This window comes from Sarcophilus harrisii, chromosome 1 (assembly GCF_902635505.1).
Source record: "Sarcophilus harrisii chromosome 1, mSarHar1.11, whole genome shotgun sequence".
NCBI lineage: Eukaryota > Metazoa > Chordata > Mammalia > Dasyuromorphia > Dasyuridae > Sarcophilus > Sarcophilus harrisii.
Genome location: NC_045426.1, coordinates 646795432 through 646810080, shown reverse-complemented (window position 1 = coordinate 646810080; position 14649 = coordinate 646795432). Strand labels below are relative to the sequence as shown.

The window sequence follows — 14649 nt, the reverse complement described above, 5'->3', positions numbered from 1 at the left end:
GGAAGACCAAGGAAGAATAAATTGACTTAAAAATGGAGCACATCAAAACTTCCATGCTGATAAACATTAGGTTTAGACCCCCTTCAGAGGGATCAATTTGATCTAAATCTTGATGCATTGAGTATTTGATGTAATTTCTCGAAGTAAAAAGTCAACTTTTTCAGCTTTTGCTGACTATATCCTGGTGGAACCTAGTGAGGAATATGCTCCTATCTTCTGCCTGATGCACGAGAAGATGTATCTGAGTAAAAAAGTTGTGGAATTTTTGCATGAAAATACCGAGGGCACTTATGAAGAACTCATCCAAAACATAGAAGTGAGTGTCCCAACTCGTTAACACTGTCCTATGAAAGTTGTAGTATAGCTTGAAGCTTTCAGACTTTACTATTCTATTTTGGGGGAAAAAAAACACAGTTCAATATTATTCCAGGGTAATTCCTTTGGGGCTTGGTATGGGTCATCCCCTCCAATTAAAAAATCAAATACAGTATAATTTCTTTACTACTTTGTTTTTCTTCTACTCTATTTAAGTCAAACGTTCCTCCTCCTGGGCTGAACTTCAGCCAGTTCACAGAAGATTCCCTACTTCGACATTCCCAATTTATAGTAGATCAAGTGCAGAGTTATGATGAGGCCCGAGACACTTATGAGGAATCTATCATTGTTGCTCCCTGCATGAGGAATGTGATCAGCTTAGCTGGTGTTACTCTGGGACAAAGGTAAGCGAATAATATCTAAGGAGATCATTACCCAGGAGCTAAAATGTGTCTCGTTTTCCTAATGTGCCCTGCTTCTCCCCCAGACGAGCCTCAAGGCGGGAAGCTATGAAACTTCCCAGACAGAGGAAGAAGAAAGCCCCAACCAAAGCCACCACCACGAAACTTGTCTCCCAGATCTTTGATAGCTTGTTCTCTGAGGAAATTGATAAGAATGGGAAAGATGACTCGGAGGGGGCCTTAAAGCGCCGGCGCTGTGGCATCTGTGAGGTAAAGTGCATTTAACGGTGGTTTGCGGAGACTTCTGTCCCATATCTCTGGGTTTTACATCGGCTAGCAACTTTGGTGGTTCCAGGTCCCACTGAATTCTCCCTGGTAATACACTTATCAACTGGCCTCAGAAACTCGTCAGACAGGACATAACATTTTACCTGTGGAATCTCCTACCTGTATCTTCTGGATTCAGATTTTGGTCCATCCAACTCCCCAGAGTGTGGTTGCTTCATCTGAATTAACTGCTACAAATTCAGCACTCTACTTATTCCACACTGCAATAATTGGGATTTTTCTGTTTCTCTGAATCTTTTTCTTAATTATGAAAGAGAAACTCCTGTGATTTGTCTAGCCAATTGCTTCCCGATAAGCAATCCTTAAGTCCCTGATTTCTGCCACAATCCGGTGCAGTTACAACTAAAGTATGCCAGATTCTCCTACGAGCTCTATAGTGGGATGGCTAGGTGACAATTGTTTAAGGGTCATAATTACAACAGTCTACCAGAACAATTAGACTATTTCAAGATTCTACTTAAAAGCATATTACTAGGCCAGCCTTTCTTTCCTAAGAAGTCTTCCCTTTTCTATGCTTTAATCTTGTGAAATTGACTTTCATTTGCGTTTTCTGAGTAAAAATAACCAATATGTATCACATGCCAGGGACTTGCCTAGTACTTTATCATTTGAAGCTTACAACAACCCTGGGAGGTAAGCACTATTAATTTCACTTCTAAATTGAGAGAACAGAGGCACAGAAGTAAAGTGACTTAGCCAGGGTTGCTATTAAGTATCTGAAGTTGGATTTGAACTTGTTCTTCCTGATGCCATGCTTAGTGTGCTTTATCTACTGTGCCACATAGTTGCCTCTTAAATGAGCTGCTAGAAATTGTCATGAAAACAATTCTTTTTTTATTGGTCATACAGGAAACTTGCATGTCAGGGTTTCAGACTTGAAATCTCGTGGAAGGGAAGATAAGACAAAGGACAGCTTTTGTATCTTCTGTACTTTAGCAAGGGTAAAATTAGGGACTTGAATGAATCGTTAAACAAAAGCAGAAAACAGTGAGACATACTCTAGTCTATCACTGGCATTTTCTCTCTCCTACTAGAAGCAATTGCTGATCCTTGATCAGGAGCAGGTTTGTTAGTTCCCTCCCCCCCCTTAACTAGGCATCAATGGGCTTTTCCCACTCTGAGGAAGAAGTTTGGACGAGCAAAAGTTCTAAGGCTTTTCTAGTAAAAAACTAACATTATCGGGATCTGCTGACCACTTCCCTTTGCAAAAATAAATCTCTACTGACATAATTGAAGATCTCAAGCTGCTTAGTTTTATGCTTTAAAAAGGAATAATTTTATTTTTTGTTTATCAGAATGTGCCTTGTTTCCACTGCTGAAACTGAGATGAAAGAGCATATTGTAGCTATAGCTACCAAAGGACAAGATGAATAAATAGAACAGACAAGGGCAGGGAATTATCTGTGGGGAAAGGAATAAGGGTATCTGCATTACTAGAACAGAGCACATATTAGAGGAAATATTAGGAAGAAAATAAGCTTGGGATGGAGAAGAGATACAAGGTTGTACAGGATTTCAATAGCCAGTTGTAAAACACTTCAAGAGGTGCTATTTAAGTTGATTCAAAACAGATTTTTAATTTTCATGATTATACTAGGTAATGTGGCCACTATCTGGCTTTTTGTCTTAAATTTTTAATGTCTTTCAATGCCTTTTCCCCTTCAAGAGTCATTCCCCTGCAACAGAGAGGGGGTTAAAATAGTTTAACAAAACCAATGTATCAACCCACTCACCTTTTATGGGTTCTCTACCCATTGTGTCTCTTTTCTTCAAAGAATAAAAGGAAGTACTAGATTTATAGCATTCAATTTTTTAAAGTCTGTTTTTTTTCCCTGAAGTGATGGAGGTTAAGTGACTAGCCCAGGGTCACAAATAGGAAGTGTTAAGTGTCAAATTTGAACTCAGGTCTTCCTGACTTCACAGCTGGAGCTCTATCCACTATGCCACCTAGCTGCCTTATTTTTTTACATTACCATGAATTTTTCTAATCTTTCCTTCCTTCACACACAGAGCTATCCTAAATAATGAATAAGAAATCTGTGTTCCTGATCAATTTAAGCTGCATATAGCTTGCACATAGTTATTTGTATATTGTCTCCTCCTATAGATTGTAGAAACCTGAATTTTTTTTAATTTATTGACTTTATTGTCAGTCAATAAGCAATATTCAATAAAAAAAACTGAATATGTAACATACTAAACTAGGATGTCTTCCTTTGAGAATAAGGGAGTGTCTTGTGTCTCCTTTTGAGCCATGCTTATTTATCCTTTCAAATTTTGCCACAATCACTGGTTTCCAGTTATTATAGTTGTGTGTTTCTTGGTTCTGTTTACTTTACTCTGCATTTAGGTGCCTGAATCTTTCCATTTATATTTATCACGTCTAATTTTTTTATAGCACAACATTCCATTGCATTCATATACTATAAGTCATTCCTACAATTGAACATCTTCTAATCCTTTGCTTACCACTCAAGGATCTGCTACCAATATTGGTATACAATGAACATTTCCATAACATTCAGTTGTAACTCTTAATTTACATGGGGTTTGTGTACATTTGTGCAAATTTTCTTCATTCCCTACTTCAGTTTAAATAGGCTTACATAAATCTGTCACTTTCATCTTTGAAGCACAATTTATTCATTCCCTTGTGTTTGCTTTTAATTTTTTGCCTCAAATATTGCTATGAATACTTTAATTATAGATAAAATCTTTAAAAATCTTTATTCTTTGGTCTAGAGATCACTACTTATGCCTATGTCCCGAAGGGTATAGACATCTACAAACTAAAATCCTTTGGGATTGGGTTGTCACACAGTTAGTAAGAGTTAAACTTTCAACTGGATTTGAATTAGTCTGACTCCAGGGCTGGTCCTCTACTAGCTGTGCCATCTAATTGCCCCAAATCTTGGAATCTTAAGTAACAATATATTAACTTGAAACTGAAAGGGGGGGAAAAGCAAAATATACAATATAGTCTAGGACAAAGTTCTTTGTTTAATTAACTTTTATTGACAGAATCCATGCCAGGGTAGTCTTTTACAACATTATCCCTTGCACTCTCTTCTGTTCCGATTTTTTTTTTTTCCCTCTCTCCCTCCACCCCCTCCACTAGATGGCAAGCAGTCCTATATATGTTGAATATATAGGACAAAGTTCTTAATCTAGAGTCTGTAGCTATGTATTTGATAATTACTCTGTGCCCCACTAAGGGTTCTCTTCTCCAAGGCATGAGAAGTTTGGACATCTGGAATCCTAGTTTGAAGGAGTTTGTAGATTTCAGGGGAAAAGGAAAAACTACATTATTCAATATAATTGGTTTTCTTAAATTCTTTATATTTCATTCTTTCTAAAACCATCCTGAGAAGAGGCTTTATCAGAGAGCCAAGGGAGTTCCTAACATTCTCTGCTCTGGAGAAAGATACCAATATCTTTTCTAAAGAGTTTTAGAATGAGACTCAAAGATGATTCTCCCAAATAATTGATATTCCAGACCAAGAAAGGCATACGCACACATGTATATGTAAATTTTAATACTTTTCACTAGTTATGGTGGTTGATCATAGATATTCTTGCTACCTCTAGGTTTGCCAGCAACCTGAGTGTGGGATATGTAAAGCCTGCAAGGATATGGTTAAGTTTGGTGGCACTGGGCGCAACAAACAGGCTTGCCTAAGAAGAAGGTAAGTTTCTAACAATTTGGGATTCTTTAGTCACCTACATTGTATGTTATCTTCAGGGGTAGTTTGTTAGGACCTTCCTCAGATCTGTATTCTCTATGTTAGAAGATCCTTGGAAGAGGTAGGTCCTATTTTACTCTTATAACAGTTTAAGTCTCTCCTCCTAGATTTGAAGGATAATTTCCATGGATATTCCTTTAACTGTTACAGTTGGTAATGTTGCTTAACAAAAGCCTTAACAAAAAAACAGGATGTAGTAGATGGAATACTAAACTTGGATTCAGGAAGACCTAGGTCCACATTGTCCAAGGCACTTGTTGTATGACCCATGAATTAATCACTTAACCTCCCTGGACTCTAGTTTCATATCTCATAAAATGATGGGGTTGAACTAGATGACCTTTTAATGTTTAAGTTTTAAAGCTATAATTCTAGTCTTCAAGAACTGCTGTGTCTAGGAAGACTCCATCTTGTAGACAAATATGGACATAGGATTCTTTTTCAATTAGGATAGCCTAAGATCAATTTGCAGCCCATTCTTGGGGTTCCACTTGAAGACTGTCCAGTGTAGTTGGACCTGTTAATGCTTGGTTTTCTTCTGGTAGTAGAAGCTTTGAAAATCTGGAGCCTGGTTATGTCCTAGGGAAGCATATAGCATGAGATGAGTGAGATTATTCAACTAGTTTTATTTAAAAAACTAAACTTGTCATTGGTATTACAAACTTCTGCCAATTCAGGCTGTTTCTCAGCAACTTATAATTTTAAAGCTTCCTAGGAAATGGACAATAACTTGCCCAGGATCATATCTTTAGTGTGAGAGGCGAGATTGAACCCAGATGCTCTCAGCTTTGAAGTCAACTCTCTAGCTCTTGAGACATGCTGTCTCTAATTTTTTTTTTCTTAAGTCTTTTGTACAAATAGTCAGCTTGTTGAAGGGTCACAAACTTGATACTTGTTTCAAAATCAAACATGGGTATTGATAATTTTCGAGGTGCCCAAATATGGCTTTAAAAGAAGCAGAAGAAGATGAAGAAATTGATGAAGATGTTCTTATAACACTACCACCCAAGAAAGTGCTTCAGCAGAAACAAAAGAAACGGAACAAGACTACTATTTTCTGGCTTGGAGTTCCAATCAAGGTAATATTTAGAAAATTACTTTGTCTAATTAAAGAGAATTATTATTCTAACGAGTACATAGTAGATATTAGTGGGCAAAAAAGTATCTCAAATTTAACCCTTTTCTTTAAACCTAAGACTGATTAACTGATGAATTATATTTTCATAGGCTACTATATTTCTGGCACTAAAATAGTGCTAGCCCATGGCTCTTCCATCCTCCAAAGTTTTATCACTTGGCCATTAGCCAGTGATACTCATTGCTAGTACACCCACTGACAAAAATGGGGATAATCCATGTACTATCTCTCATAGGAATATTGTAAGAAATATTTTGTATACATAAAGCTGACCTGTACATGATGGGGAGAAGGGTGTACAGCAAGAGATTAGTTGGTCACTGATACCTTTTTTGAAATCAAATTTCTTGTATTTCAAGCAAAATAAGCAGCCATAGAAATGAAATGGCATAGGAGGATTCTGGGAAGATGGCATAACAAGCCAGAAAACTTCAAACTCTCCAGATTTCCCCCCACAAACAAAATAAAATTGTACCTCATGGCAAACATAGACCAATGAAAAACAAATACTTGATGAAATGGGACCAAGATTTAATGGGGTATAACGTATAAACATCTCCAAGCTAGCTCTGAAGAAACATCAATAGGGAGAACTCTGGGGCTAGTTGAATTTGGGGGTATCCTCAGCCTGAACTATAGGAATTTTTGCTTTCTAAACTGTGTGGGGAATTTCAGGTCTGAGTTTGGGAACTTCTGCTGATTAGGAATGCCAGCTCCAGCTGTGTTACTGAGACTTGACTCTGGGCAAGAAAAAACCCAGCATAGCTGGTGAATGCAGAGACAGTGGGACAGGGACACTGCAAGCACTTACAGAAGGGTGAAGATTTGGTTTGAGGTTCTAGGTCAGATGGGAGAGCTGAACAAATAGACCACCTAAGTGATTAAAAGCTATGATAGGGGAAGGGAGGAGAACCTTGACACGATAATGCAAGAAATAATCAAAGAAAATGTCTTGAAGTGATGAAACAAGAAGGGGAAAGTAGAAATAGAAAAAATCCATTAGCCATTGGCTCAAAATAATAATTCAAATATAAGACTGACATTAGTAATTGGGTACTCCAAAAGAAAGATTGGGGCAGAGCTAAGAGCTGATTCTTTTTTTTTTTTTCTCCTTTTCCTATTTAGGAAAAGATAAAAATAATACTTATCCTATATGAATAAGTGAATTAGGTATAGAAGAACTGACAGAGGTATCAGATGAGGAAGGAGTGCTGGTGGCTATGAGAAACTGCTTGCATTGGGAATAGGTTAAATAAGGATAAAAAAGGAGGGAAAAGTAGGGGGGAAGAAAGCTAAGGGAGGGATCCATGGGTATGGGAAGCTCTAAGTAATAGTAAGGCAAGTTAAGGAGTAAAACTCAAAGTACCAGAGTTAGCAGGGATAAGAAATAGATACAAACACAATAAGGATCAGGAGTAGAATTTGGTAGGGCCAGTAATCACTGAATCTTTAAATTTGACTGAGATCAATCAAAAGAATCTACTTTGTTGGCCACAATATTGTTTTAGATGCATGTGTAAAAGTATACATGTAATATATGCAAGTGGCCAGAAAGCATTATAGTTTACTGGGTTGCTAAATTAGATTTTAAAACATGGACAAGGGTTTGTTTTGCATTTTTTTTTTTCCCCAACTTAAAATTCTTCTTTCCATAACTTCTGGGTCATCTGCATTAGTTGGCAGTATATTAATGTATGTGGTTTAGTGCCAGACTTCCCTTGGATACTCAACTATTTGTTTAATGAAGTTACTTCAAAAATATGCCCCTTGTTTAGGGGAAGAAAGGGTACAAAGTCTTTATATACAGCTGGGGAGGAAAAGTACTTATATTTTCTTAGACTTCAACCTAATTTAAAAAATAGGTCTGCTTTTTTTGTGTGTGTGGTGTGTGTGTCTGGCAATTAATATCATGAGTCCTTTAAACTGAAAAGGACAACTATAAATTTACCACTTGTATAGAAGATGGGGAAAAAATGTTCTAACTTGTAGAATAAAGAACAGTTCTTGAAACTTTCTACTGAATTAATTCAAAATTGCTTCTTGTGCTATTTTTACAGGATGGAGAAAGAAATTATTATAACAAAGTATCCATTAACTCTGAACAACTGGAAGTAGGAGACTGTGTAGCCATCAGTCCTGATGACCCTACTAAACCACTATGGCTAGCTAGGTTTGTATCCTATCTCGCCTCTAATTTTTTTCCCTCCCCTTTCTGTGTATTCCTCATTTCAATATGTTTAGATATATTTCTCAGGGTCAGGGAAGCATTCAAATAGCCTCTTAAAAAAAAACCATTATTTGACTACTTCACTGCAGAATATTTATTGGATTTTATTTCTGGATTACTATATGATAATCAAACAATTATCAAATACTTGATAAAATGTTTATTCCCTTCTCATTAGTAATTTTGACCTTGTAGTTCAGAAGATTTTTCGTTTTCATAGTCAAATGTGTCTAAGCAATCTTTGAGATTGCTCAACTTGGTATTCTTTTCTTGTAATGGATGGGGAAGGGTTCTGTTTGTAGTATGTTGGCATAGCCCAATCATGAGCGATTCATTCTCTTTCAATCATTTTATCTTCTAAAATTTTTATTTGACTTTTTTTTTCCACATCAGTTATCTCCAGAGTCTCCTTCTAAAAAGCCATCTCAAATAACAAATGGTATCTCTTTAAAGACAAAAGGACAGGGTTTTTAAAAAACTATTTTAAATGTTCATGTAGCATATCTTAAGTTACAGTATAAAATATTGCCTAAAGCATAATTTTTGCTAAACTATTTTATAGTTTTAATAGTACATGTCAGCTAAGGAATTCTTCCCCAAGAAATATTTCTGTTTCGTTAAGATTATAGAGTTGGATTGATTCTTTCTTGTTTAGATTCTTGGACTGAACTATTCTTGAGGTTCAAAAAAAATTAAAGAAAACTGGTACCAAATAGTTTACTGCTTTAAATAACTAGAAATCTGGAAGCATTTTCCAACTTCATCAGCATCTATGATTTTTGACACAATAGGAATGATTTTTGTCTAATCAAAGAATGTTTCCTTGGTAATTTAGTATGATTAAATCCATAAATCCAGGAAGCATGACCATGACCATTGGTATCACATTTTGGTACAATTCAACCATGAGCAATGTATTCACTTTAAGTCATCTCTTAACTTTAAAAAAATTTTTATTTTTTTAATATCATTATCTCCAAGTTCTTTCCAGAGAGCCATCTCAAATTAAATAGTATTTAAGGTAAAAGAAAATCGACATAACCAATAAATTGAAAAACTTTAAACATGTATAACACCTGTAGGTCTCCTACCTCTATGAAAAGATGGCTTAGTGGTATTTTTAATAACTCTTCATTCGAGTCATACTTGGTCTTAATTGTTACATTAACTTATTTTTGTGTGGGTGTTTATACTTGCATTGTTATAGTAATTCTATATTCTTGCCTCTGATTACTTCAATCTATATCAGGTCATGCATCTTTCCATGTTTCTGTTTTCATCATACACATCACTTCTTATGGCACAGTAACATACAATTACATTCATATACCACATACATTTTTTTAAGCCCTTAGGGCTTCTATTTTCAATTCACTTATTATAGCTTTTTATTTACGAGATACATGCATGGGTAATTTTCCAGCATTGACAATTGTGAAACCTTTTGTTCTATCAATTCACTTATCACAAAGTGTTGATAAAAATATCTTGGTCTATATAGGGATTTTCTTATTAATGACTTTCTTGGGGTATAAGTATAATAATAGAATCTCTGATTCAAAGGATAATTTAAATTGTATAATTCCAAATGCTTTTCTATAAGCTATACAATTTCAGTTACCCCAAAAACTATTAGTGTAGTTAGCATTCCACCATTCTTATCTCTATCAGTTTACAGGGTATGAGGTGAAATATCAGGATTGAATTTCAGAGTCTGATTCTTTTTATACAGCAAAATAATGGTTTGGTCACATACTTATTGTATATCTAATTTATATTTTAATATATTTAACATCTACTGGTCATCCTGCCATCTAGGGGGGGAGGTGGGGGGGTAAGAGGTGAAAAATTGGAACAAGAGGTTTGGCAGTTGTTAATGCTGTAAAGTTACCCATACATATAACCTGTAAATAAAAGGCTATTAAATAAACTAAAAAAAAAAAGAAAAAAGAAATATCAGGATTGATTTGATTCTTAAGAATTCTTTTAAAGAATATGAAAAACATATGCATATATTTGTATTATATATAATTGCATTTTTAAGCCTTCATTGACTTAAATGGATTCTCAGATAAGTACTATTCAGACCAACTATAAAATATACCAGTTATATTCTTTTACTACTTCCTGGATTCTGATTTGCTATATAGAAATACAGTATTTGGTGGTGATGGTGGTTTGGTAGCTTTTTCTTTTTTTTTTAAATTGAAGTTTTTTAGATGATTTGGGGGGCATCTATAGAAATCTCATCAGCAATTAGATAATTGTCTTTTTCTATATTTATACCTTTATCACTTATTGTCAAGAATTGTCAAGTGGGAAAAGAGAAGGCTTTGCTTTAGAAAAACATTGTATGCTTAAATTAAAGATCTGACTTTCTTTCTGATTCTAGAATCACTGCATTATGGGAAGATAACAATGGACAGATGTTTCATGCTCACTGGTTCTATTCTGGGAGTGATACTGTGCTTGGGGCAACATCAGACCCTTTAGAGCTCTTCTTGGTAGATGAATGTGAAGATATGCAGCTTTCCTACATCCATAGCAAAGTGAATGTTTTTTATAAAGCTCCCTCAGAAAACTGGTCCATGGAGGTAAATATAAAACTTGTAATTTAGCTCTGGACCCTCTTGCCAGCTTTAGTATTTAAAAAAAAAAATTCTAACTCAGTTTGTAGAAGAAAAAACATTTCCCCCCCCCTCAATTCTTTCTTATGGATGAATATTTTTTTTCCACATTGACCCTTGCATACCTATGTTCCAACTTTCTTCTTCTCCCCCCCAGATGGCAAGCAACCCAATAAAATGTTATACATTTTAAAGTATGTTAAATCTCATATGTAAACATTTATACAACTCTTTTCTTGCATAAGAAATCGGATCTAAAAGGTAAGAAATGAGTAAGGAAATGCAAGCTAACAACAACAAAAAGAATGAGTTATGTTGTGATCCACACTCTGTTTCTACAATCTTCTCTCTGGGTGTAGATGACTCTCTTCATCACAAGTTTTTTCTCCTTAATTTTCGAAGGGGGGCTCGGATATTGAAGTCCCAGTGGCTGAAAATGATGGCAGAACCTATTTCTACCAGTTCTGGTATGATCCAGACTATGCAAGGTTTGAGTCTCCTCCTATAGTCAAGCCTACAGAGGATAACAAATATAAGTGAGTATACCAGAATAAATATTCACCTTGGTGTCTAGTCTACTTCCAGTTCATTCAGGGGCTTGTCTCCCCTGCCCCACTGTGGGGCTTATTGTTAAATTGCAAAGGGCAATTGATAACTGCTACGACAAAGAATCTATATAAATGTGGGTTCTAGCATTCATGAGCCAACATCAGCATACTTTTCCCCTAATCCCAAATTGATTCAGTTAGCCAGACAAATTAGCATTTAGAAGGAGATATTTGTTCAAATGTTTTAGTGGGTTCCAAACCTTCGCTACTCTTTTTGGGGTTTTCTTGGCAAAGATATGGCAAAATGGCTGGCAATTTCATTCTCCAGATCTCTTTACAAATGAAGAAAGAGGCAAATGGGATTGTGACACAGCTAGGTAGTATCTGAGGCCAGATTTGAACTTAGAATTTCCTGATTATATGTCCTGGGCTTTATCTACCGTACCACTCAGCTGCTGATTTGCTATAATTAGAACAGTTTATTTATTTATTTTTTTAAATTCCCCTAAATGATCTGGGATGCTCTTCCATAAGCAAATCCCAGATCCTAAGCTATTCTCAGAGGCTTATCCAAGGAACTGCTCAGCAACTGGGTTGGCCTGCTATCGGAATAGCTGATTACAAACTGGTTTGCTGTTTTATTTAAGTCCCACAGAGATTGAACCTTCAGTTGACTAAAGAGATTTCCATGTGTCATAACTGCTTACATTTAATTATCAATTTTAGTTTCTTCAATAGAAGGCTTTATTTACATCTTTGATTCTGCAATTAGAGGCATTCTACTAAAGTATCAGCTAGAACATTTTTTAGTGATGTTAATTGGGTATGAAATGAGACTAAAGTTTTATTTACAGATATGCTTATTCTTACTTGCCCTGATTAAATCTTTAGCCTTTCTACCAAGTGTTTTTCTACCAAGTGTTTTCCTCTCCTTTTTCAGGTTCTGTGCAAGCTGTGTCCGTCTTTCTGAAATGTTAGAAAAGAATACCCCCAAAGTTTTAGAGCCTCTAGCAGAAGTTGATGACAAAATATTCTATAATCTGGCAATGAAAAAAGGCGTCCAGTACAGGAAAGGAGACGGAGTTTTCTTATTGCCTGATGCTTTTGGATTTCTGTTAGTATTCACTTGTTCAATTTATCTGAATGTTTCTGATAATCATGATGGTTAAACATTGGTTTGTAGTATCTATCTGATTAGTCATTTTAGGACTTGGTCTAGAAGATTATCTTATCAAATAGCCTTAATTATAATGTAATATCAAAGATATATCTAAGCAGTTATGATATTCTGAAGACTTGAAGACTATCTCTCTCCAATAAGAATTTATATAAGAATAATTGTGAATTTAAAGAACATGATCCTTTCCAATGATAGGGTTGTTGGAGATCAAATGAGAAAATAATCGCAAAATATTTAGTACAGTGCCTGGCTGGGAGTAGGTACTACATAAATAGCAGCTATTAGCTGCTACAGAGCACTTTTTCCACACACATGAATGTATTTAACTAGTCTAAGTGGTCTAGGAAGGGTTATTCCCTTCTGACAGCTGAAGAAACTGGGACTCAGACTCGTGTATGTAATTAGCTTCTCTAATATTGCCTCCCAAAATGACAATATGCAAATGGAAGAGCTCCCTCAGCCAACATAGAGCATGTGGTCCCAGAGCTGAAGAGGTCTCGTGTCATATCCATATCCAACGTGTAAATGGAGGATTCTAAGGGAAGGATCCTTTTAGAGATACAATACTCTTGCTAGGATGTGGTTTTTTTTTTTTTTCCCCCAAAGTGAAAAATTTAATTTCCTTTGTCAGACAAAAGGTTCTTTCTGCCACGTGACATAAGCTTCTTGAGGGCAGTCAATCTGTCTACTTCTATTTGTATTCAAAGCCTAAATTTAGCATCGTGCCTGGATCATATTAAAAGCTTAATAAAAGCTTGTAAACTGACCAAGTAAAGCTAACTAAACAAATTGTGGGAATTCTTAGCAAGTAACTCAAAGGAAACTACTTAGGACTTCTTAAAACTATGACTTCTTAGTGTGGGCTGGATTCAGTGGCACAAATGACAACTTAATTCAAAGTACTTAGTATGAAGGTTACTTCCCCATCTCTCAATTCAGAACATGGTCTGATTTAACCAGAAGATCAAAGGTATCAACTTGTTATCCCAAACCTTTGAATAGGAGTCAGTCACTGATAGCCCTCAGTGAAAATACTGATGAGCTAATCTGGCCTAGAGGATGCCATCTCTGTATGGAAGCATAAATTCTAAAGTCAGCTAATAGCCTATGAACTAAGTCTGTTCAATACTTTATTGATAACTAATGATAGAATTGTCTCTAGTATAGAAAAGCTTTTGACTATCAATTTTTAAAAAAAAACATTTTTTTTCATGCTACATAAATTCTTATTCTCCATAGCATCAAACCTCCAGTTATAACCAGGAATTTGAAAGAATCAGTAAATGAAGACCAATATCCAGAATACTATAGAAAACACTCAGATTACGTTAAAGGCAGCAACCAGGATGCCCCTCAGCCATATCGGATTGGCCAAATCAAAGAAATCTTCTGTGAAAAAGAAAGTAATGGAGCAGTTATCAAACTCAGAATCAACAAATTCTACAGGTAGGTAACTGCTACAAATCTTATTCCAATTTTTAGTATATTTTATTCTCTAGAACAAATTGCATATCTACTTGTTTGAGTAGACTTAATACAATATTGTTTACTTCTCTCCCTCTGCAGCTATTTTTCCAACTTACTTCTTGACTTAATTTTATGTTAAAGTTGGGTCCTGCTTCTGGGATAGAAGACTGTTCCAAATTTCAGGGGGGGGTTTGTGCTTTCCCCCTCCCCCCCAGAGCTAGTTCTGGGGGTTCCCTAAAGGTAGAATTTTATCAGGAAAGGTGTGATTTTGATTACTCTTTAGGACTATGCTTAGGTCTATTCTTTTCCACCCTGGAACTGTGAATAATGCAAGAGTCTTGTACTCAGTGCCGACCTTTGTTGGTATAACTTCCTTCTGTCCAGTTATCTTACTCCCTTACTGTCTGTGGGCTAAGTTCCAGAAGTTGCTGCTATCAACTCGGGCGCGCCTCCCCCCATGACCTGCCATTGACTTGCCATGGATATAGACTATGCTGTACTCTCAACCTAATAAGATCTTTCTTGCTGACTTTCTAAGTTGTCTTGGGTTGGAAAATTGTTTCCTACCATTTTTTTGTTCTGTTACCCCAGAATTTGAGGTATTTTTTCTCCTACTTTATATGTAATTGGAAAAATGAAATATTAAGAGTTTTCA

General features: G+C 35.8%; 1 protein-coding gene across 1 annotated transcript in view; it reads left to right on the top strand.

Moving 5' to 3' along the window:
* LOC100920187 (DNA (cytosine-5)-methyltransferase 1) overlaps nt 1-14649 on the top strand; it is a 44315-nt gene that overhangs the window by 15018 nt on the left and 14648 nt on the right. The window contains exons 11-20 of the mRNA XM_031947491.1: nt 165-316; nt 532-719; nt 803-986; nt 4653-4750; nt 5739-5886; nt 8003-8115; nt 10565-10766; nt 11202-11335; nt 12288-12461; nt 13767-13973. Coding sequence (XP_031803351.1) covers nt 165-316; nt 532-719; nt 803-986; nt 4653-4750; nt 5739-5886; nt 8003-8115; nt 10565-10766; nt 11202-11335; nt 12288-12461; nt 13767-13973 — 1600 coding nt within the window. The remainder of the gene's footprint in view (nt 1-164; nt 317-531; nt 720-802; nt 987-4652; nt 4751-5738; nt 5887-8002; nt 8116-10564; nt 10767-11201; nt 11336-12287; nt 12462-13766; nt 13974-14649) is intronic.